At 40.3% G+C, this 25,186-nt stretch overlaps 1 protein-coding gene and 2 long non-coding RNA genes across 3 annotated transcripts in view; all 3 read right to left on the bottom strand.

Moving 5' to 3' along the window:
* Positions 1–22,780, bottom strand: part of grip2b (glutamate receptor interacting protein 2b) — a 338,124-nt gene extending 315,344 nt beyond the window's left edge. Inside the window, exon 1 of the mRNA XM_046075485.1 lies at positions 22,438–22,780. Within this exon, the coding sequence (XP_045931441.1) occupies positions 22,438–22,492 (55 nt within the window). The 5' untranslated portion in view covers positions 22,493–22,780. The remainder of the gene's footprint in view (positions 1–22,437) is intronic.
* On the bottom strand, positions 12,881–22,147 carry LOC123986995. The gene is made up of 3 exons (XR_006829034.1): positions 22,041–22,147; positions 13,230–13,309; positions 12,881–13,074 (listed from the first exon to the last, which is right to left on the bottom strand). It is a non-coding gene; the product is annotated as an uncharacterized LOC123986995 (long non-coding RNA).
* Positions 22,781–23,196: 416 nt separating the features above from the next.
* LOC123986997 lies at positions 23,197–24,637 on the bottom strand. Its single transcript, XR_006829036.1, has 3 exons — positions 24,535–24,637; positions 24,320–24,422; positions 23,197–24,063 (listed from the first exon to the last, which is right to left on the bottom strand). It is a non-coding gene; the product is annotated as an uncharacterized LOC123986997 (long non-coding RNA).
* Between the last annotated feature and the right edge of the window lie 549 nt (positions 24,638–25,186).

The following is a 25,186-nucleotide window of genomic DNA, read 5'->3' as shown; positions in this document are numbered from 1 at the left end:
GGGGGGGGGGGGGGGGGGGGGGGGGGGGAAATCACACACACACAAACACAGCGTGACAGACACACACATTCATACTCACATCTCACACTGTCATTCAAAGAGGGCAACAGCCATACACATACACACACACACACACGGACAGCTACTTCGCAGCCACTGACATAAACAAAGTTTCAGTGTGGTTTAAGGACAGAAGTACACAAAAAAGCCAATCCACATGGCCTGGCTGGAGACTAGGTGCTCTGCAAACTGAACAGAATCACCATTCAGAGCCACACACACACACACACACACACACAATGATTTATTCAACTAGACATTGTGAGTTTCAATATAAAAAAAAAAATCTAACAAAAATCAATAACATTTTCTTTGCTGAAATAAAACAAATAAACAAGCTTGCTTGAAATAAATAATTTACGTGAGAGTAACATTCATTTGATGAATAGTTCAATGTAGTTGTGCAAGAATTAAGAAGTGCCAGTGGCCTTGCAAAAATGTCCGTACAATATCCGTTGTGGTTGTATGGCCATTAGTTGAGACATTAGAACCATAACTAGTAAATGCGTTTTCTTCTCAGATGAAAGTGTGAATTATGGCTTACATTATCTGAATGCAAATTAATCATTCCCAGTAGTAATAAATTGTTCAGAGGCTTCCCATCAGTCTTGTGGATTCATGTTTTAACAGTCAGGGAGCCGATTTATTCTACTTAACTTCACCTAAGTCACATTTTATTTTGTGATATCCAGGAAGTTAGCCAGACAGTTTGATTGAAACAGTAAATGTGTTTTTCTCTGTCTTTTTTTGGTCTCTTCATCTTTCCTTGTGGAGTTCCGCTGTTGTTTTTCAACTCTATATCAGGTGGAAACAGGCTGATGTAATTCTTCTTGAAGAGTTTTTTCTGATCCGGACAAGGTTTACTGAGCAGCTTCACAAGCTCTCCATGTTCTTTATTGAAGCATCACAATTACAAGACAAAAGGCTGAGGTTACCTTTCCTTATCCTTTGAAGCTAGCTATGAAGATCTGTTTGAAAAGCCAAAGTTAAACACTGATTGTGAAAGGACAATTACATTAACACCTCATATCTTTTACCCAAGTAGTTATTATGACAATCTTACTTTAACCCCTTTAAACTTTGCTTATGTTCATTTATAACACACTATAAGTATGTTGTTCACAGATAAACATATTTAAGTCTATTAAAGTATTTGTCAACAATATCTCCTCCTATAAAGCACTGAACAGTTGAATGCTTGAGAATAGATCGTTGTATATAATGTCTTTGGCTGTTTAAACCCATTTGGGAGCCTCGGGAGCTCCTCCCGCGGGTTGACGCAGGCTTCCCCCGCCATCACTTTTCGTAGAAATTAAATATTCAAAATCTACACGATTTATCACCTCAAAACTTCTCAGACGTGGATTTAGTGAGGAAATTACATACGGAAACTGTAAAATATAAAACATTCTGTTGCTGGCCTCTGTCTGGCGCGCGCAATGATGATGCAGTGAATAGTGACAATTCTCTCTGACCAATCAGTAATCTGCTGTGTTTTCACATCACATTTTAGTATCGCCTCAGCTCGCTTTGAACGTCAACGGAGGGGATACGAAAAAAAGTACCTGGAAGCAGGTACAAGTACAACTTTTCCACAATAGAAAGCCAAACAAAGGCGAGTCGAGTCAAGGCGAGTCGAGCCGAGTTGGTACAATGCAGTGGAAAAGGGGCTTTAGCTAAGTAGAATGAAAGCTGGTAAAAGTAATTGGAGGTGGTTTTACAGAGTGTAGAGGATAGTTGGAGAAATGAGATGCGCAGGAACAGGGGAGACCAAACAATCATATCAAGACTTTTGGACACACTGGACTAAACAGCACATAATTCAAAATAGGAAAACTCAGGTTGTTGTGACTACTGTGGGCAAGAAGAAACAGTAGAGTACGAAGCATGAAGGAGAAAGAAGGCAGCTGGTTTAAAACCTTAGAATGATAAAGTACACTTTGGTTTAATAACAATTAATTAATTAATAACAAATTGTTATTCAGTATCTTAGACAAAACAGTATGGTTGAGTAGGTATGAGTTTAGGACTAATTCTTTGATCCACACTCCTTACTAGTTGGTGGCGCTAATGCATGAATTTGTTGTTTGCCAATAACTAATAATATTCCAGAAGAAGAAGAGACTTCCAGACTAAAAAAAGTAAGATTTTGCCCTTCCTCAACCCAGCAAGCTTTTGAAAGTATAAATGCTGTTTTTGATTTTTCTAAATTCAAATTGTCTGGTATCGAAGGCGAATAAAGTTGTGGGGGGTGAAGGGACGTGGTCGTTTACAATGAACAGAGAAGTAAGTTGCTGCTCTGTCTATAAAAGTTTCCAAATGTTATTAATTGTAACTTGAATGTGACCAAACTGCTGTTTTTAGTAATATCCGACTTGTGTGAGTCCTGCTGTGATTTGAGTTTGCTAACTGAAGTTTTTAATCAGTTTTGCCTTCAGATAAAAGGCTAACGCTAGCATGCTTATGCTAGCATGCTAAGGCCACTGGAAAACTGTGTTAGAAAAACACCGTCATACATCATTAACAACATATTACTCTGCTCTTATATCAGGTAGCCATCTTAGCAAGACTACCACACGCACACAGCTCATGTCTGTGTGTTTCTGTAAAAACTACAGGTGTGGAGATGTTTAAATGTTGTTGTGAAAAGACGAGTGAACAATGCAAAAATTGTGGTAAGACTTGGTCACTAATAAACTAAAACCAGTCAACATCAGTGTAAGTTTGTTCACAAAAGTGACTTTTGTCTTGCCTTATTTCATAGGAAGCGGCCCGTCTCCTGCACACCTCTGGGAAATTGCAAGCACCATGATGTTAAGCAAGGGTAAGATTTACAGAATAGGAATGCATTGTACTGTAGAAAAGTAAAAAGTTATTTTCATTGTTCTGTTTTCACAGACTGTGCTTGCCTTATAACAAGATGGTCACATCCTTTTTGGTCTCCGGATTTACACGGTGTGGATCATGATCCATTGTAAGTAGCAAACATTTTACTGTGGTGTTTTAATTTTTTGTACTGTGGCTATGCTATTTATTTATAAACACGTTAATTTTTTCCCCTCAGCTGCTTTTGAAACCCACTATGAGACAGTACGCAGAAACATCTGGTATAGTCAACCACATCTTGCTGCTAGGGTGACAGCCTTTAAGAGTTCTGTCCGGGGGCGATCGAGAAGGAAGCGGGTAAGATTTGTTGGATTAGAATCATTGTTGGTCAATGTGACATCATTTTTCAGTGAGATGTTTTGTATTTCCCCCAGGCCATGAGACTTTTGAACTCAGCACTGCTTTGTGAAACATGGTTTAAATTTTATTTCTGTTTCACTCTGATTATTTTTGTAAACTGTATGTTGTCTGCTTTGCAGCAGAAAAAACCTACCATCTAAACCTGCAGAACTGATTGTCTGTTGTGTTTGTTTTTACAGCTGTTGGAAGTGAGGCAGAGTATACTGGCAGCAGAGGAAGTGGCGTTCTGGAAAGGCGTTACTATGGAGCTGATGTCGCATGAAGAAGATAGCAGCTTTGAGTGGGAGTCACGGTCGATAGTGCGACCCCGAAGTTTCCACAGCCAAGAGCTCATTGACCTCTTGCATGCTGCAGACAAGGCTGGAGGCTAATCCAAAGTAGAAAGCACTGCATCACAGGCATCTGTAGAATGGATGATGTTCTGACAGCCTCCACCAAATGACTCGGATGTGGACAGACATTTTGTCCCACAGCCCAGCATATGTTTTGTAAATGGTTAGCAAATAGTTTTTCACATTTGCCTTTTTTAAAAATAAAACCCAAGCCTGTATTTATAAAGTCCCAGGGTGACCAATAGCGATAGATCTATCAACCAATCACATGTGATTGATGATGTCATTTGTTTCATCCAATGACTGAGAAGTCAGGTCAGTATGCTGCTGCTGCTTTTCCTATGGTAAGTAGAGTCGTTAACACCTCCGCCAGCCCGTTAGTTTGTGAACTGTTGGTTTGGCCGATATGGCGCCGCCATGTAGAGTTTTTGCAACCAGCGGCACCAGACATGACTATATTTGGATGAGACGGTGGAGCTAACAGCCGTGTGTGGAGCTAGCTAGCATGCTTAGCTAAGTGCGTCTGTAATTCACGTTAACTGTCATTTTAACAGGGCTGACAATTTTGTCTAGCGAACAACAGTCTTAAAACTAAATGGACTCCAGAGAAAGTGAACAGCCAACTCCTAATAAGCTCAACGGCGCTGTTTAATTTTACACAGTGCTGTGGGGAGGAGTCACTCTAGCCTGATTGACAGGTCACCATGTTAGCGACTTGTCAATCATAGATAATCCCGCCCTGAAGCATACTATGCTTTATGGTCTATTCCTCTAAATGGGACCATAATTTACTAAATGAACATCATGTTGTATTGAAGAAGGCATGAAAACAAACGATTGAGATCATAAACTCATTAGGTAAGTAAGCCCTGTTTCCATCCAGGGGGTCCCTGTGGACATTGTGGAGGATTATAAATACCTGGGAGTGCACTTGGACAATAAACTGGACTGGGCCAAGAACACTCAAGCCCTCTACAGGAAGGGCCAAAGCTGTCTCTATTTTCTGTGGAGGCTGAGGTCCTTCAACATCTGCAGGACAATGCTGAGGATGTTTTATGAGTCTGTGGTGGCCAGCGCTATCCTGTTTGCTGTTGCATGCTGGGGCAGCAGGCTGAGGGTAGCAGACACCAACAGACTCAACAAACTGATCCGCAAAGCCCGTGACATCGTGGGGGTGGAGCTGTTAGTGGTGTCAGAGGGGAGGATGCTGTCCAAGCTACATGTCATCCTGGACAATGTCTCCCACCCACTCCATGACATGCTGCTCAAACACAGGAGCACTTTCAGTGCAAGACTTATTCCCCCAAAATGCATCATTCCTGCCTGTGGCCATCAAACTTTATAACTCCTCCCTCTAAGTGTCTGACACACGAAAACTTAGTTTTAAACTGGACAATATTATCTGTTTTGTGCAATAACACCTGCTTAAATTATGTGCAATACTCTGCTGCTACTATTTATTCTTTATTACTGTTCACCATAACAATTCTAACATAACTATGTAAATATTGTACATATCCACACTCCTTATATTATTTTTACTCTGATATTTATATACTTCTCTATATACACCACTATCTTTTTATATACCACTATCTTTTTATATTCCTGTATTGTGTGCAACTGTAACACAGAATTTCCCTTCGGGGATCAATAAAGTATTTCTGATTCTGATTACTGAGGTAATTATTCAGGTGAGAAGTAGGGTCATTTTACCATTATTTCTAATAGAACCTGACTTTTTTTTGCACCCAGAAGAGTCGCCCCCTGCTGGCTGTTCAATAGAATGCAGGTTTAAGGGACTTCCCCGTTGGCTTCGTGTCTCAGACCGAAAGCTTCCCGCTTGGTCTGGACACACCTAGATGAGAATGTCTAATCTGTGATCCTAAAGGCAGGGTTATGCTAAAAAAGAAATATTTCATACTATGTGTTATGTGACGACAATAGAAGGCAAAAGTGTTTAGCTCTTCCTATTTTCAAACAACCTCACACACCAAGATCAATCATTCAAAAGCAAGTTTACTCAGGCGGCCAGTTCCTTAGAACACAACAGACTGGAGCGTCCTCTTCAGGCATTACATAAAATAATCAGCACACTTCCGAACAGCCACATTGAAAGTTGAGGTGAAAAGGCTGCCGTCATAAGGGGATAGATATAACGAGATAATCATTTAAATAGAGGTACTTTAGGACAGTCTTTCCTCTGAGTCATCATAGAGTTTGACTCAGTAGTTCACACTAAAAATGCAGAAACAGTTGTGTAAAGAATGAAAAAAACCTGTCTTGCTGTGTGAAGGGAGAGTGAATGTTGAATTCCGAAAGTTACAGAAATTGTCTGACGCAGCCCTCCCAATTCTGTTAAAGAATTGACAAGCACTTTGCTGGGAGCATACTGATGAATTAACTACAACAGGAAGCTGCCAATTGAATCACACTACTTCACTTCTGGCCACTTGCAGCACCAGTGGAGATTTGGATTTTGAATTCCCTGCTCATAGGTACCTTGCCTATAGCTGCTGAGGGAGAGTGAGTACCCATTTCCTCCATCTTCAGCTCTGGTGCTCCTGCTTTTGATATCTTTCTCTGCCTCTGTTCAGGTTTTTTTATTACACAGTTTTCAATGTTGTTGTTTTCTTGTCTTTATCAAGGGAGAAGAAGGCTGATGTAATTCTGTGTTTTGACGCATTGAAATGCAGCTGTATCATTCTGCTTGTGGATCGATAAAAGGGCATTTTAAAATTCGATTATCTTTTTTTCCTTTTCCTCTCACATTCGCTTCCTTACGACTTTCTTTCTCTCTCTCTCTCCATCTCAAGCTCATCTCTTTTTCCCCATCCCTCCCTGGCTCTCTCTGGCACTCTACCCCCCCCCCCCCACACACACACTTCTCTTAATCTCTGAGATATTGCTGAGCTAGTGGAACTTGCAGCAGGATTTTTGAGTGTAATGGAGAGTGTATAGCAGAAGAGTGGCAGGGATATGTAGCAATATATAGGTCTTCACACATCCTCATTCACCAAACAGTAATTTGAACTATTACAACAACTACTGAACTAATACTATTACAAAACTGTCATGGATTGGTTTTCAGGCTAATCCATGAAGGTCGAGAGCCACTGATTAACCCTTCAATGTGAACAGGTGGTTGTTTGGTTAGGTAAACCGTTAGTGGAGCAGAATTACGGGTATCTTTGACTGAATGTCGGATGCTCATATTTACAGTTAAGTCAATGTTCATGTGTGGTATAACACACAATGGGGGAGGTATTGCAGAATAGACAGGATATAACAGGACAAAGCCAGCCCGTCTTCACCAGAAAAACAGCTGTATAGGTCAATAGTGCAGAAGCTTATTACGACCAATCTTTACATTTATTGTTAGGCACCGACCTCTAGTGGACGTATGACACAGTATAAAAAGGTGGATGGATGGATGGGTCAAACAAAGAGTACTTTTTACCTAGGAGACCGAGGTTCAAATCCCGTGTGAAAAATTCCTTTAATTAACGTTGACTTTCAAATTTTTAGTCAAATAACGTTACTGACTTACGCCATATGAGTTAAGCCATATCACTTACGTAACTTAGGTCAAATGACTTACATAACACAACATAAACAACACTTACATTACATAACATTATTGTAAAAGGGGCAATGTGCAGTTATCAACGGCCACTAGCGGTGCGTATTTAGATTGCAACCAGGTGTGCGCTTGCAGGGGTGCTTGAACTCATGAGTGAGCAAAATTCGACATAACGAAGCACAGTTAGACTGCAGTAAGTAACACTGTAGTGAACGGGTCTTCCACTGTGATGTTGTCTTGCGCCGTTATGGTGCATTATTGAATATTATGTGGGTCACGTAGATACACCGTCTGAGACAGGTGAAGAAGCTGTATACCTGAGTATAGGTAAAAGGACAATAAATCTAAATTGGACATTACGAAGCAAACCGCAGTAGATCCGTGCTAATGTAGCGTTAGCTGGCTGCCCTGCATCATTATAGGGTAGTAAAAACAAATCGCTCCACATGTTTTTTACCGTTACATCCTTTTTTGCAGGCTGAAATCAACACTTTGATATAATTCAAGTTAGCAGGTGAAGTAATGTGGAAAGCCATACAAATGTAGTATTTTGCACCGGCGATCTAACGTTATCCAACTTGAGCCAACTAAAACACGAAATCACAATATATTTCACGACATTTGCAGTGATGTCACTTTACCTGTTCAATATCCTTATGTGGAGTTTATGTTGGAGTCTGTGTTGCGCTGGGAGTTGGTTTTTAATGGTGTTAGTGACTGAATTTCGTTAGATGTAGTGTTGTCGCCCCTAAGAGCGCTCCCGAGCCTCTTGTCTGCAAGAGGCTCGGGAGTGTGCAGAGTACTCAACCCCATTCCTTCAAATAAGAAGCAGAATAGTGGCTGTTCCAAGCGACAGAGAACACAGGTTTGTGGTTATTTCTAAGTGAGGTTACAACCCATTGACAAATAGGCAGTAAAAAGGTCATTTATTGATTGCTCCTTTAAGCCAAACCACACATTTTCCTAAACCTAGCCATGTAGTTTTGTTGCCTAAACCTAAACAAAACGTGACTGTTTCACAACTTAGTAAAGGTTCGGTCCACCTGCCGCAGGACTGCTACTTTATATGTCATATGTCATTTTGGGGAACGGTAATACGTGTCATTTTGGGACAACTGACAATCAACTTATTTTGTGTTTAATTATGAAGACGTTGGAACAAATCAGACAAATAGGGAAATATAGCTAGTCAACCTTGTCTACTAAAAATCATATTACATACTATTTATTAAGTCTGCCAAATGTGTTTTGAAGGAAATAAAGTGTTGCCTGGATAATGTTTATCTGCAAAATTTTATTTGTAGTCCAGAAAGTTCTACTTTCTTGTGCTTCATAGAAGTTAAACAGGGAGGATTTTGACACTAAGTCCAGGATTCTGCAAGTTGTTAGGTTTGGAATACCACAACACTTTGGTAATTGTTAGGGAGATTATTCACAATTTTTATCTGCAAATTTGCATGTTGTTATATTTTATACCTATAAAAACACTCCTCCATTATGTTAAAGAGTTAACACAAGTGGCGAATTTATAGTATATACTGTAAATTAGGATAATTAGGTAAATTCCAAGGGAAAGGGTTGTTACTGCACTAGATGAATGTGTAGCATGGTGTTGCAGGACTGGCAGCCCCGTTTCCCTGTGCATGTTACGTTGTTTTCTGGATGTAGTGAGGCTGATAATAAGGATGCAGAGGTTGAGGTAGTGGATTAGTATGTAGTGCATCCTTTCTTTGATGTCCTGGATGAGAGTCTGCATCCTTTCACAGATCTAAAATGAATGAATGTTATTATGGTCACAAGTTGCAATTTGTCAGTGATTGGTTACCAAATGTCAAGAATGCTTAATCGATAATCCAATATCAGTTTTCTGTCTAGTGAACTAGTTGCGAAACAGGATGGTATCCAAATTTAAAATGGTATGGCAGAACAGAAAAGGGGGGTATATCAGGTGTAGCCAAAAAGACAATAGCAGGACACTGGAGGCAGGTATACAGGGGTATAGCAGGACAGTTTAAAGATAGTTTAGGTTTTTAGTACCTGAGGATATTAAAGGATATAGCATGGTACATTATGGAAACAGCAGTCAGTGTGTTTGTTAGAAAAAAATTCTTTAAAATAATGACAGACAAAAAGAAACACTGCCAATTGGCTCAACAGCCCCCACCAGAAATCCCTAAAATAAACAAGGTGGTCACACAGGTGGTTTGGCGCTGTGACTGATTCAGGTGCCAACCAGCTGAACTGTGATCAACCATTTCTCGCCATCACCATCATTAATCGGCAAATCGGCAGCCATCAACTATTTTTGTTAACCAGTCCTCGACATCATTAAATAAGTGTCCATCAACAAACATCACTTAACAACAAATTGAATTAAATAAAGTGGGTGGGTTTATCAGGGTACAAACGAGCAGAAGGTACAGCAGACTAGAATGGAACAATTTTAAACATACAGAATAAAAGTTTGATCAGATAATTAAGGGGTGTATAAGCAGGAAATGAAAGAATAGTTGAGGACCATAGGTAGGGTACAGTAGGGTATCGCAGGGTAGTGGTTGGCAGTGTAGCAGGGCTTGCAGCAATTTAAAGTTAGGACTCAGTGAGGACGAATGCACAAGAGCATAGATGAAGCACCCTGCTCAAGACAAATGATTGCCTCTGCTAGCAGATAATGACAGCAGAGATGCAGATAGACTGAAAAGCATACAGATATATGGTGTGTCCGAGAGCAGTAGTGTGCGTTGTATGAAAGAGAGACAAATGAGGACAAAGAGCAATGGGTGTTGGTTGTGCATATGCAGTAGAAATGGAAGGGATGGCTATAGAGTATGAGTGTGTTAATACACAAACGAGAGGTAAAGCAACAAAGACATAGGGAGAAAAGATAACAAAGCTTGATAAATAGGGGGTGCTCTGGTGGCCTAGCAGTTCTGCCATGTAACCATGTAACCCCGGAGTCCTGGATTTGAATCAAGTTAAGAAACCTCTGTCACATGTCACCCCTCTTTAACTCTGTCACTCTTCACTACATAACCATAAAAAAAAGAAAAGAAAAACTAAATCGAGACATGGGGTCATGTGAAAAGAGACAAAAATCACAAAATGAGGTAAAAGAAGGACAGGGGAGCAGCTCAGACAAAAGTAGACGATAAGAGATGAGATAGTGAGATTGATAAATCAATGACCTTGGTCAAAAGGGAAATGAACATCTACAGGCTTCAGTCTGCACCATCAAAAGACTTGAAATGTCTGTAAAACAAATGGAGAGGGAGCGATAAAACCTGGCACCTCGATGAGGAGTCTTTCGCCATGGAACAATGTTTTACACCACTTTTAAAAATCTGCCATCTGGGTCACGCACTGACAAAAAAATTCATTCTGAGGCTCATAAATCTCTCGGGATAGGACTAATCTCGGTTTGGCTTAAGAAACCACAGACCTCTGCAAAAAGTATATTTTTCTGGGAATAAAGAAAACTTGCCGACACCAATGTGTTTGTGAGAATTGACAATATGACTCCAATAGGTTGCAAGGGCCCAAGGATCATGAAACAAATCAACAAAATTGCAGTTGCTCTGTCTGCTCTGAGGTGTGCAGCTCAGTCACACACAGAAGTGCCTCAAAAAGCAATCAGCCCAGGACAAGCATAACATACTTTAATCAAGAACAAGGCAGATAAACAGACAGCAAGTCAGTTAACATTAACCGATCATGTATGTGTGGGTCTCTGAAGACCCACACATACATGACATCACATACAAGTCTCTCTCTCTCTCTCCTCCCGTGAAATACGCAGGTATGCAGCACTGAAGCAGACATGTGGTGGTGATTGACTTGTCTTTATATAATTGTCCCTAATGATGCTAGAGGTAGGAGATGTGATTGCTGCTTGTGTCTGTGTTTAATAAACTGTGATATAACCAATGCAATATCCTGCTTGATTTTAACTTAAAGTCATCATAAAGAGACTGACCCATAGCCTGGTTCCAGACCTCTGAATCACCAGCCACATCTCTAATGTTTCCCCATTGTATTTCTGCTTATGTCCTCACACTGATGCAGCTACGATCCTACATAGTGTTGGGAGGAAGGACCCCGTTTGCCGGTTCTGGCTTGATTTGAAAATATTGGATTACTATGCCACTAACTAATACTAGGTTCGGGTGGTGGTAGACTAAGTTAATTAAAGAAAAGTCACTTATTTTTAGTCAGCTGATTTACTTGGAATGGATTAATGCAGGTATGTGAATGCAGAATATCTACAGAGTTGGTGTCTAGGTTATGACTTTGTCCATCCCCTCAAGCTTTCACCAAGCTCAGCACAACAGAGACTGCGGAGTGATGACAATACCTTACCCACATTTAGACTACAGGAGAATCCTGGGGCCGAGAAATGGCTTGTGAAATGCCTGTTACAAAAGAATTTTCAGGTCAGGCATGGAGGAGCAAAAAGTGAGCAGAGTGTGTAGGCTTAAATACACCACCCTATTGCAAATAGTTCACTGGATGTATTGTATGTTACATATCAGTAACATACAATACAGAGTATGTCATGTGTAAGTGTACAGTTGTGTGGCTGAAATTACCATCAAACGTCATAGTTTACCCATAATTGTATGTATTGTAATAACCCCTATCTACTGCATGTGGGCAGGAAAATTATTATATTTAAGGAGATTGAATAGGAAACAAAAGGAGGGAAAGAGACAAGAGATAAAAAAAAAGGGGTGAAGAGACAAAAAGACAAGAAACACTAAACTAGAAAATAGAAAATCAAAAAGACAGGGATTAAAAGAAAAGTAATAAAAGTGTGAGGAAGAAATAAAGTATGAGGAAGATTAAATAAAGGAAAGCTGCAAAAATGTAGGAAGAAGAGAGGAGACAGGAAACAGAAAACATAAGATGCAACAGGGAATGATGTATGATGAGATAAGAAAAGAGAAATGAGGAGGTGGAAAGATGATAAAACAGAAGACAGTAAAAGAAAAGAATCAAAGGAGACTGGGAAAAGAAAGAAGAAAGGGAAAACTGAGATGAGACAGTAAAGAGGAAGAGAAGATGAGAACAGGGAAGAGAAGAGCGTTTGTTGTTTTTGCTGTGCATGAGTCATCGTCAGATCCTATTATGACTGAAGCAGCGTTACCGCTCTCGCCCACTGCTAACCTACGGCTACATGGCTTAAACACACACACACACACACACACACACACACACACGGACACACAGGTTGCCACTGCTATTTCAGTGAGGACATTGTGTTTTAGTGAGGCGAGTTTTCTCATCAGAAAAAGCCAGCTTTTCTTCCTTGGTCCACAAAAACACATTAACATGATTACATTTTATAGATACATTGACTACAAATAAGATTACGACTCGTACATTGAATTGTACAACAATTGACACTAAAAGTCACTTACATTTGTTTTCTAACCCTTGAACCATACAATTCAATCAATAACTTAACCTAAACACTGACATGCTGCTATTGTAACAAGCAAGAGCACTGTGAAATGATCAACATTGCCTAAAGTGGTGTAAAATTTCACCATAACAATAAGTTATACTTTTTATGGCCTAATGTGTAGCGGCATTTTTTTTCGGCTAGGACTCCCCAAAGTCTGTGAAAATAATGAAAAGATGTCATCAGGGTTACCTCGACTTGGGCTTAGAGTCCACAGACTTTTATTAAAGGAAAACCTCTGTTATAAAGTTTAGGCACTGGCATTTACCAGGCAGAGTTCAATACGATAGTCTAAATTTGCAAGTTCACCAACTTTATGGAATTGTGTTCGTAAATCGCTGGTGTAAAACATCATAGGTTTCCGTTATCCTGACAAGTGTCTTCTTGTAGTTCTGAAAAAAAGATTGGTCTGGTCACATGACACTATTGATCATCATCCCTTAACTAGATCATAACCATTTGGATGGCAGATCAGAAAATGTCATTTTTGTAGCAGTCTTGTTGGTCATTTTAGAACACACTGGCAAACAACTTATTTGTTGTTTACCTGGGTCATTTGCCTGTGGAATTATCTGTAGATCAATCAGGTACACTGCCAGGGTTGGAGAGCTGATTTTCACAAATGCACTGAAAGAAGAGATCAGTCAAAATTTACACACTGAAATAAGCACATTTGAGCTTCTTCTCTTACACATTGTCCTTGACCTCATGCAAGCTGAGAGCTAATTACACATTTGAACAATTCCCTCTGGTCTTATGTCCAGTGCTAATATTCAGGAAATTCAGGGACACAAGTTGCTCTCAAAATGCTGTCTCACCGACGAGACACTACAAGGACAAAAATAATGAAACCATGTGCCTGAGGCTACCTCCACATGGCAGGTTCTGAGCTGTGCTCTCTGCTGGTTCGGGGGCAGAGTCAGAACAGAGTGCAGCTACGAGCTGAAACATCATTGTATTACTAATGAACAAGAACTGAGAGGCTGTGGCTCAGGAAGTAGCACGGGTTGCCCACTAATAGGAAGGTCAGTGGTTTAATCCCTGCCTCTTCTGGTCAAAGTGCCAAGAAGAAAAGAAGGTTGTGCCATCAGTGTACAAATATACAATGAGTAGTTCACATGGATTGTAAAATGACTTTATATAAAGTACAGTCCATTTACCATACATATCCTAGCATCCCATGCATGCAAGTCAGAGCAGCAGCTGGTCCATGGGCAGATCTCCTCATGTCACATATCACGCACTGAATACTTTTGATTTCCTTACCGCACAACATTCATGCACTACTGACTTTACAGATTCCGAATACTGACCACTCCCTACAATATTGATATTACCGCTTGCAATTTTGTTGATTTTGCTCATTTTGTTTTAAATAAATTACTTTGTTATTTAGTTAGCTGTCATTTAGTTACCTGTGTGTCTCCTGTTTTTGTTGCAGTCAAGAACATTTGTCTGTTTGTAATGTCTTGCAATGTTTCATTTAAAGTAAAGTATAAATGAACCTGCTTGCTTTCCTAGCCAATATGTAGAAGATTCTCTTACTGAAAGTAGTTCACAATCACTGAGCAGTTTTGAGTTCTGTGTCTCGCTCAACAACACTTCAACTTGATCGTTGTGGACATGACCTTTTCAGCAGAAGTTTGCCTTTACTGGACAGTGAGGGTGAAGAGACAGGAAATGGGGGGAAGGAGAGGGGCGTGACATGCAAGAAAGGTTGGATGGAGTCGAACAGGCGATGTTGCTATATGGCATGCCCTGTAACCATTTGGCTACCAAGGCGCAGCCATATGTGGAATTTTCGGAGATCATTACATCATTGAAATTTGATTGTCATATGCTAAGGTACAATTACTGTAAACAAATGAGACCTGTCTAACACCAGTGATTATACAGTCCTAAAGAAGGAGGGGTTATATCAGCTGGCCTGTCCTGTTTTACATTGACAGAGCACTTTCAGGGCCTGGATGGAAATTAAACTCTTACTTGAATCACCATAACACACAAGTAGTACTGCATTGATAAAACAAAACTCATGATCATGGATGAAAGGTCAAGAGCCTCTTCTCTATAGTCAACAGCTACTGAGGCTCAAGGGCACTGTAGTGTTCAGCGCTCTTTAGCACCACAACTAGAATTATTTTTATTATTGATTAAACTGTCAATTTTTTGGTTTCTGAATACAGTTGTTAATTATTCATTTTGTCTATAAACTGTCACACAAACTCGAATATATTAATATTTCTAATGATGTAAAACACAGAGAAGCATCAAATACTCTGTTTGGCATTTTTGCTGAAATAAATTATTTGACATTGTTGTTGTTGATTTCTGTTGAATAACTTAATGATTTGACTTATCAAGCAAAACTGATGATAAAGTGTGATTTCTCATGATTCCTCCATCCGCCATTTTTCAATTAGCCAGTGAACTGTGGAGTGACCAGGTCAGCAGTATTAATGGTAAATGGACTCTGCTTATACAGCCATTCATTATTTTAGCCAAACTGCTTTCGAGTTTGCCTCTTTTTCACCCACACATGTATACATGGCTAAAGGCTAAAGACTTGTGCGGACTACACGACTTTCAGCGTTGGCTGATCACCGTGCGGTTTACACTACACAACTTGCCGTCTTGTGACAGGAGTCTTGAAGTCATTGTGACGTTCACACTACATGACTGATCGGTGACAGGGGGTCACACTACACGAGCTGACAATGGCTGTCACCCGACGACAGGTCTTCAAACAACGTTTTTTTTAAGAAAACACAGGTGAAATGTGAAACGGAAAATTATAAAGATAGCAATTAAAAAGACTATTGGTGAAAGAATGGATTAGCACACGCAGGTAGCAGGGATTGACTGAGCTACAGAGAGAGTTAGAAGTGAGTAAAAAGTGTTTTGCAGTGAAAAAGTAGCTGCCTGCTCTGCCAGCTGTCTGCTCTCATTGGCTGGATGTGGATGTTGAGTCGGCTGACTCCTCCAGATATTTAGCATGCTGGCTGGCTACGGCGATCGGTCAGCGATGCGTTGGAGAGCCGTTCTGATGCATCATTGATTAGTTCACAAATAACAACTGTTGAGCGCTGATCGATCACTGATTTACCCCCGATCACAGCCTGACGGTCGTGGAGCACGCCAACTGGCAAATCCGGCTTAAAATCATGTACTGTGAACTAGGCTTAACGAGCAAGGTGCCAGCTGACCATCAGGAGCAATCTGAGGTTCAGTGTTTTACCCAAGGACACTTTCGTGTTTGGATTGAACTGTCAAATTTTTGATTCGTGGGTAATCTGCTCTACTTCCTGGGACACATTAACATTAAAAATGTGTAATTTCCCCACAATAATAAATGAAAAATGACTGGTAAATACATAAAAATAAATGGTTTGGCCTTCCTTCTTACAGAGTAGAAGCCAGTAGACACAGCTTATTTTCACACCAATAGTCTAATTTGGTAATTATACTAATGCCTATAAATAAACACACTAATGGTGTACTGATGTTAAATGTTGCCAGTAGCACCTTCAGTGATGTGTACTGCTCTCTGACTCATGTCTTTGCGCTCCTCCTCCTTGATCCTCTCCTGTCTCCTCCTCTGACCTCCTCCTCTTCTCGTCTTCTCACTCCTCTCCCCGTGCATCAGCGATAACACAACTAAGCCTTATTAAAAGAGGTTTTTGGGGTTGGAGCTAAATCACACACAGTTTATTACACACCCACACATACAATCGCAGGCTTGCTCTCCACTAACCAGCACATTATTTGATCTTCTAGTCTCGTGATTAATGGGATCTCCTCCTTCAACTGATAAGGACTAGAAACCGGGCCTTCTATCATTCTCCTTCACACTCTCCTCTGTTTTTATCTGTTTCTCTCTTATGGCTCTCTCTCTCTTAGGTCTCGCTGACTCAGTCTCGCTTTTAATTTGCCTTTTTGTCCTCTTTCTCCCCATCTTTCATGCAAATCATGCAGGTCATTATTTGTACCCTTAAATTTCACCACACTGTCTGCATGATGGATGAGTGTTACACGCACAAACATTCTCTCTCTCTCTTTCCTGTCTCTCACACACACACACACTCAGGCTTGCTTATCCATAACATGTCCTTCAACCGGCGAATGGCGTTTTGATCAAACAACTGTTAGATGGGGGTGGCAAAGCTACTTGTAAATGCATTACACAGTGGTCATTTCCTTTTAACTGCACACACCCACACACAAACAATGTAACCCAATGTTTTATACACACAAACATGAACATACCCGAACACACAATGCAACATGTTTTATGTAGAAAAGAAGAGATTATGATCCATCTTTTTCTCTCTCTGTCAACATTTTTATTATCTGTCTATCTACCTAATTTTTGTTTTGCAGTGCATTGGTATAATAAGTAATTTAACTAATACTGATTGCTATTTCTGATGAGTAATAATTAGTAATGAGTAATTAATTACATTTTTTAAGTAGGTTGCTAAACACTCTACAGTAGTCATTTAATGTAAAGAACAGCTAATGCACATAGACTTCAAAGTCTGAATGGACAAACACTAATGGGTTACCCCACATAACTCCACCTTCACCCCTAACTGTGCTGTGTATTGATACAATTTATCAATATACAGCACACATCAGGTTAAAAAGGGGGGGGGACATCCCTCTCATCTCTCTTCAAATACTGCTAAATCGATCTTCATACCAATTTAGTAATGTATCTCTTTTATTTTTTGCAAATGTATATGATAAATTCACTAGTTCAACAGCTGGGGTTCAGTACATGTGGTACTATATGAGAGGATGTACTCACCTGCAAGTGCATTCTTTCAAGTGACCCCCATTAAAATTGAAGGACTGGTACAATTAGGGGCCTCAAACAACCATTCATGTGTCCATAAGGCAGTTATCATTGGACAGCAGGGTCACTGTGTATCCAGCATACTAATTCAAAAGCTGCATCTCTCACACACACACACACACACACACACACACACACACACACACACACACACACACACACACCATGAGCAAACACAATTCTCGCACCATCTCTCTCCATGTCTAGCACTTCTCGCTGTGTCTTTCACCGTCTCTCACACAAACACACATCATAAACAAACATCATTCTTGTTCTATGTTGCTCCATCTCTCTCTCTCTCACACACACACTCATCTTGAGCAAACACTTTTTCCGCTTAGTCGCACATATAAATATTGGCCTTACACATAACACACACAAAGTCTACATCCATACACCTATTCTCACTTAGCCATGCACTGCCTCTCTTTCTCTCTCTTACACACACACACTTACAGATTAAGAAAACATGCAGAGGATTTTCAATCAGAAGATAAACATCCTTACAGGGTTATAGGGTACATAGTCTGCTAGTACACATGAGGAGCTCTCACACTTTCTGTAACAATGATGGAATGGATCACCTTTGGTCTTTATTGGTGATCCGCAATACAACAAGTGAACATTGGCAGAGAACAACAGAACACATATTTGACACCACACATGTGTCATCATCATCATTGCATCACATCACTAAGACATTACAACATAATAGTAAGACTAACGGCAACAACTGGTGACTGTGTGTGTGAGAGAGTGTGTGTAAATGTGTGGGAACTGTAGAGAGAAGAAAGGAGAAGGGGGGAAATAAAAGAGGAGGAGAGCAAAGACATACATAAGCTATTCATAGTTTTCAGTCATGTGACATGCGCGGTGACCCCGGAGGACAAAACAACACACCAGGATAGCAGATCACACCTTATTCCCTCATAGAGATGCCGCAAAGTTTTCTTTGTATCACCTCTCAACTCACGAAAAACATAGATATGGACACAAACTGCAAATGATGGGCACTTGGGATCCATATACAGCACCCACTGCCGGTTCCTGCCAGCACTCAACTGTGGTAACGGTTACGTTGACCTTGTGGGGAATCCCTCACCTAACACAGCACAGGTTTGTCTCCTCGTCGATTAGTGAATGCAAAAGCACAAAAAACATCCAGCGTTTTGGCAATGCAAAAGTAACAAACTCAAAGCAGTGTATCACTTGCTTCCTGGTTGGCAGGCAGCGGAAAACGTTTTTTTTGCCCTCCCGGGGAGCGTTTTCCTTGGAATCTGACATCACATGAAAATTATGAATAGGAGAGAGAGTAAGTTGTAGTAGGCTGGGAGGGAGACTTCCAATTGAGAGAGATAGCTGCCAAGACCCAGTCTACCTCTTGTGACGGCCCCAGGTTTGGGCCCTCTCTTGTTGTTTGTATCTTGCTGTGTCTTGCAGGTAATTGGTGGGTGGAGTTGATACCTGGTGTGAGATGCAACACACCTGAGCAGGCGGGGCTCAGGTGGCTATAAAAGGAGCCTTTTTGATGATTTGACTCCCTCTTCTCCTGGCCTGCCAACTGATTTTGTTTTATTTGGTTCTTTGTGTTTGACACCCATACACTCCACTCACACATACACTGCATACATACTGATCTGACAGACACCTCCAATTGTACATTTTGCTTAATTTACTTATTAAAATATCTATTATTATTTTCAGACTGTGTCGTTTCCCCACTTTTGTCACTTACTGTGGAGCCAGGTTGTGACACACTACAGCCACAGAGGGGATGAGTGCAAAGGTAATCTCAGAAGGGGAACAGAGGCTGGATCAGGGAGGTCTATTGATTGCTCTTTGCAGAGGATTTAGGTGAGGGTGCTGGCCTAATCTTGGTCTCGTGTCAAACCTTGAATAGCCCCCAAACCCTCAGGAGGGGGTCTTAGTTAGATTTCAGTTTGATCATTTGTCAATTAATCTCGGAGCCACTTGTGTTCGCCCTTGTTCCCTGGGCTTCTGCATCCATCTGCCTGGAGTCTCAAAAGCCCCACTGGGCCATCGTGGGCCACCCATCCAGTGGGCTTAATAGGTAGGATGGGGGTGAGTGGACAATGGAAAGATGTATAGGGTATATTGCAGTTCCAGTATGACAAACAGTCAGGAGATATGTAAAAGAGGAGGAGAAAGAAAAATGGCTAACAACAAAACATTGCATAAACAGACAACTTTCCATTGTTATGTGTTCCAGTAAAATAGTTTTTCCATTGAGCTGCATTTGTGTTGGTTTTGAATTTCCACTTTTGGTATTCACTAAAGGTGGTGAGGAAGCGCTATGAGATGCCTAGTCACCTAGTATACAGAATTGTGGAGTAAGAGAGATGTGGCAGCATAGTATGTGTGTAAGTTAATCAGTGACTCTGTGCCAAAAGTGATTAATAGGTGGAAAGTGCCAGGTGGCTTGTAGGTGAGTGTCTGCTGTGTGACCACACACACTGATCTTGTTCCCATTTAGAGTTTTGAATGGGAATTGTATAGTTGTCTTAGTTAAGTAATATGCATTTATTTGGCAATAATTTTCTGATAGATGTGAGTTCCATCAGTTTCCGCATTTATTGAGGTTGTGCTAGACTACCAGTCTTGGTGTTAACTTTGGAGAGTATTGTCGTTGAAATTCCAGAAACTTTTTATCCCCAGTCAGAGTTGTTGCAATGGTTATGTTACAGTGTTTCTTCTGAAAGAAACAATTCCTGGAGTAAGGTTTGTTTGGGAATAAATCCCTTTAACTGTTTCAGTAAAAGAAGCAACTTCAGTCATTTACACAACATCTCTACCTAATTTAATGCTATATTACCATTATCACATGGCCATTAAAACCACTAGTCCTCTGTTATAGGTATTCTATATTAATAGTGTTACAATGTGCACACCCTCATTCCAAAACAATTAAACTGCTGGTATAAAAGCATTCACTCATCTGGTTTCAGGCTTTCCACCAGATTTTGGAACCTGGCTGCAGGGATTTGCTCACATTCAGCCACAAGAGCATTAATGAGGTCGGTCACTTTTGTTGAGAGATAAGGCCTGGCTCGCAGTCAGCTTTCCAGTTCATCCTGAAGGTATTGGATGGGGCTATAGTTGGCGCTCTATGCAGGCCAGTTCTTCCACACTAAGCTCTGAAAACCATTTCTTAATAGACTTGGATTTGATGACAGTAACACTGTCATGTTAAGAGGAAAGAGCAAACCTCACCACTAATCCACACGTTAACTTCAGCACCTTCAATTAAGTGCAGCTCATAGCCCCAAACAGATCAAGTTTGTGCCCCGTTTTTAGATGTTTAAATTGCAAAACTCTACCAGTGACATTACCACTGGCTGTGACAGCGTGAGGGGTTAACTTAATTACTATTGTGGTGTACGCCAGTGTCACCAGCTGGGTGGAGACAATGAGTCCATGCATGAGAAAATTGACATGTGGCGTGACAGCATGTGAAAAATGTCAAGTGCCTGAGTCATGCGAGACTTTTTCTCCTGATGAGAAATATTGTCACATTGTGGCACAAGATCTCACAACCCTTGTGACCGCAGGTCATCCAATTTAAGGCTTTTGATTTATTTCTTAGACCCCACTGTAACTTTCTCTTTTTTAAAATCTTATTTTTATTTTCTATTCAACTCTTTTTAACTGTATTTAAGTGTCATTTTGAATTGCCTTGTTGGCAAATGTGCTAATAAACTTGCCTTCCTGAGCTGCAGTGGAGGTCAAGTAACACAAAGAGGGACTTAAATACTTAAACTGTTACTTTGGACAATGCTCTTCTATTCAACAGTAGATAAACTTTGAAATGTATTTTGCACAATGATTTTGTCCCATCACAATCACCATATTGAAATTGCTTTGGTAACAGATGTCTTAATGGCCAGAAAGAAAAACATATTTCAATGTACATACTTATTGTTTAATTAAAGGCAAACTTAAAAAAAAAAAAAAAAAAAAAAAAGGAGAAATATCAATCAGTGGCTGTTCTAAATATTTTTTAAGTGTTGTAAACCACATTCATATTTATTTTTGATTTATTATTCATATATCATTTTATATATATATATATATATATATATATATATATATACATACACACACACATACATACATACATACATACATATACACATACATACACACACATAACAAAATCCGAAGAGCCTAGTTTGTAGTAATCTTGCCCCCAGCAGTTTAACTTCAACTCTTCATTCACAAATGACCTTAAACTACAGAAACAGTGTCAAGAATAAAGGTACAAGAACATTCTCACTCATCCATACATTGTCACCACTATGTCCGTTTCACATGCGACACTTTCTCAGCTGCACACGCTGCTAACAAACACGGACGCACGTGCACACTGTAGCTGACCAACATCATCACTGTCAGCTTCCTCCTGCGTTCATGCTGCAGGACCAACACACAGCCTCTCTCCCTCTCTTACTCACACAAACACGCACGCACACGCACCCTGACCTGTCAGCATCAGTAGCCTCGCGCAATCTCTGGTGAAACGACGGAACAAACCCGTGGTGACACGTGTGCGCAGAGCGCGCGGCTCCAGCAGACCAAGCGTGTCCACGCACACATATAGGCTACACACTCACAGACACAATTACCAAAGCTGCAGGTGATTATCAATCAGTCCACAGAACACATGCGCAAAAAACGCGCGCGCGCGCGCACGCACTTCCAATGATCCAGAAAACTAAACACATGAAGCAGAAACTAGAAAGATTCAAAGTGTCTCCAGAAACAAACTGCTCGCATTTCAGAACAAATTTAAGCAGCAAGAAACCCCCCTGAAAATACACACTCCCACGTACTCACGTGCAAGCGCAAACACAAGCTCACATTAATTTGTTTTGCCTACCTTCCTCGTGCATCCGTTGCAGACAGAAAGTGAGGTTCCTCCGCCAACCAGGCATAGTGATGAAGGAAAGGAGGAAGAGGAGGAGAGGTCTAGATGATGAGGAGGAGTGGTGATGATGGGGACAGTATATCCTGTCCGGTGGAGGTGATGGCACACAGGCGACAGCAGCCACGGCAAAAATAACGATTCCCCTTGTTTCTTCTTCTTCTCTTCTCCTTGCGTTACTCTTTTCCTTCTTTATTGCTCCTCTGTGTTTCTCCACCGGTGTGTCTATCGGTAAACGGCGAGCAGCGGCTGCTCTCTCCGGTAAGGACCCCTAACAGTCCGTGTGACAGTCGGTCCCGCTGCGGCACCAATGGTCTCTCTCTCTCTCGCTCTCTCTCGCTCTCTCCATCTCCCTCTCTCTCATATTCTTTCTTTCTGTCTCTCTTTATTTGCCTCTCTGCGTCACCTCTGCTTTCTCTCAGTCTCTCTCTGGCTCTCTGTACTTTATTTTCTTTAATTCACTGGGTCTCTACTTGTCATTTACTATTTTGATCTCCTTGCTCAACTCTGTCTCCAATCATATTTCACTCAGTTCATATTCATTTCAAATGTTGTTTTTATTACTATCAAGACAAAACTGTTTTTTTCAAGGTAACCTATATAAATACATTTGGGGGCTTTTATCAGTATTTTACAAGAAAATGACAAAAGAAAAGACACAAAGGCTACATGCAAATGCATTGGACCAATATGTTGGATACTCATACCCAAGCTCATATTAACTCCTTAACAAGCAACAGTTGCTGCATTATTCATTAACTCATTCAGTGCTCCCAAACTGTGTTCAATCCCATAGAACTTTAAAAATCTATATATAAATTATAGTGAAGAGCCCAAAGTTCCCTAAGATATGAACTATGTCAGTATTTTAGGATTAAATGACATTCAAAACACCCAGAATATTTTGTTTAGATGGAATGGTGCATCTGTAAAAACATGAAGTGTTGGGTTTGAATATTTCACCCAATGTAAATTAATATGATATGAAATGATATTTGTCACCAAATGGCATGTACTAATAAATCATTTTCACAGCAGACATGTTGGCTTGACATAGCAGGGAACATGCAGGTGTAGCTGAAAACATTAAACATGACTGCATTCCATTTAAATAAACTAGTCCCATTGGTTTCACCTGTGCTTTTCATGCTGTGACAACTTGAAATATTAAGTTGTCACATATACTTAAGTAAAGGTTATGATGATGTGCAAGTTGTCTCATCTAAACAAGTGCAAAAAGATAGTGTGTCAGGGAGATGTCAGTCTTTAAATGCCAACACAGTCCTGAGAAGAGGTATAATTAGGCAAAGTACAGTAAGTGACAACACCTGTGTAGGTGGAGCATGGCTGTGTAATTAGTTGGTTTTTGCCTTTACCAATTACAATGCAAGGTGTATCTAATATCCTGGCAACTCTGTAAATTGTTAGCATTTAAACAGTATGCAAGAACAAGTTGGTCTTCACAGATAGCTATACTTTTGATATACTGCATATTAGTAATATTTATTATGTTGTTTGTATTTACAGGAATAGTGAAATAGTGAAAACTAAACTGAAGTCCCCTTCTCTCTTTCTCTGCGTCTTCCATGTTTTCAGTTGTTTGGACATGAGTAGAATGACATGAATAAAAAAAAATACTGTTATACTCACAATAAAAATTAACATAATTTTTTGCTGTTGTGACTATCAGCACTCTCACATGGCAACTGCACTAATATGAAAAAATATATACATAGGCCAATTGACCACATTACTGCATTACCTGTTGTAGGCAAACACTTATCCTTATTGTTTGTTGCATTACTCCTGTCATTTATCAAGATTGAAATCGACAAACCTTTAAAAATGGGATGCCCAAACTTATTTCCTCACGGTCAACTAGCTGTCTGTTCTGTGTGCGCACTGAAAAAAAATCTGGTGTTTGTACACAGCCCATGGCTCTGTAAATTGGAAACAAACAAAGTGGCCCACACCCCGCCACATAACCCTATTAAAGCCATTATTTGTGTGTCAAGTAACATTAAATGACTTGCCCACGGACATTCAGCTTACCATCTAGTTTGTGCTGCTGTTGTTGTAATGTTAGCTATAGTAGCAGGAGAGTTGTGAGTATGGTGTGCTGGCTCAGGGACGTCTCGTCCTCTTTGCATGTTAGCTTTGCAGCAGTAATTGAATGGCTCTAAAACCCCAGGGTGATATACAGTTGACACTACGCTAAATGTCCTCAAGTGTTCCCATGTGATGAAAGTGGCGTTCTGTTGACCTTGTATAATGTGAGACAGCACTTGAGCTTGTTTTGTTAAATGAGTTGTTCGGTTTCCTGCAAAACTGTTACCAAGACAAATTCCCAATAATGTCTCTTTAAATATAATTTAATGGATGCAAACTCTACAGTGCAGATTACATGGTGTAGACACTGAGTAAAGAAATATACCCCAATACTGGGCATGTCATTTTCAACTGTTGACAATATTACTACTTTAAACTTGCCAATACTTCAGTTTGTTTTAGCAAGAATAATAACTGGATCTGAATTTTTAAATTTTACCATTCCAGTAATTAATTTATTAGTTATTTGAAATGATTCTGACTAACAGATGGTGCTGGTCATAAATTGTTCTTAAGGTGGCGTCAGTATGCTTCAGATGAAGTGCTTGTCACATGGTTGAACAGCGTCTAAAACACCCACACCTTTTCCAATATT

This window comes from Micropterus dolomieu, linkage group LG18 (genome assembly GCF_021292245.1).
Source record: "Micropterus dolomieu isolate WLL.071019.BEF.003 ecotype Adirondacks linkage group LG18, ASM2129224v1, whole genome shotgun sequence".
Taxonomy (NCBI): Eukaryota; Metazoa; Chordata; class Actinopteri; order Centrarchiformes; family Centrarchidae; genus Micropterus; species Micropterus dolomieu.
This window is presented reverse-complemented; position numbering and strand designations above follow the sequence as displayed.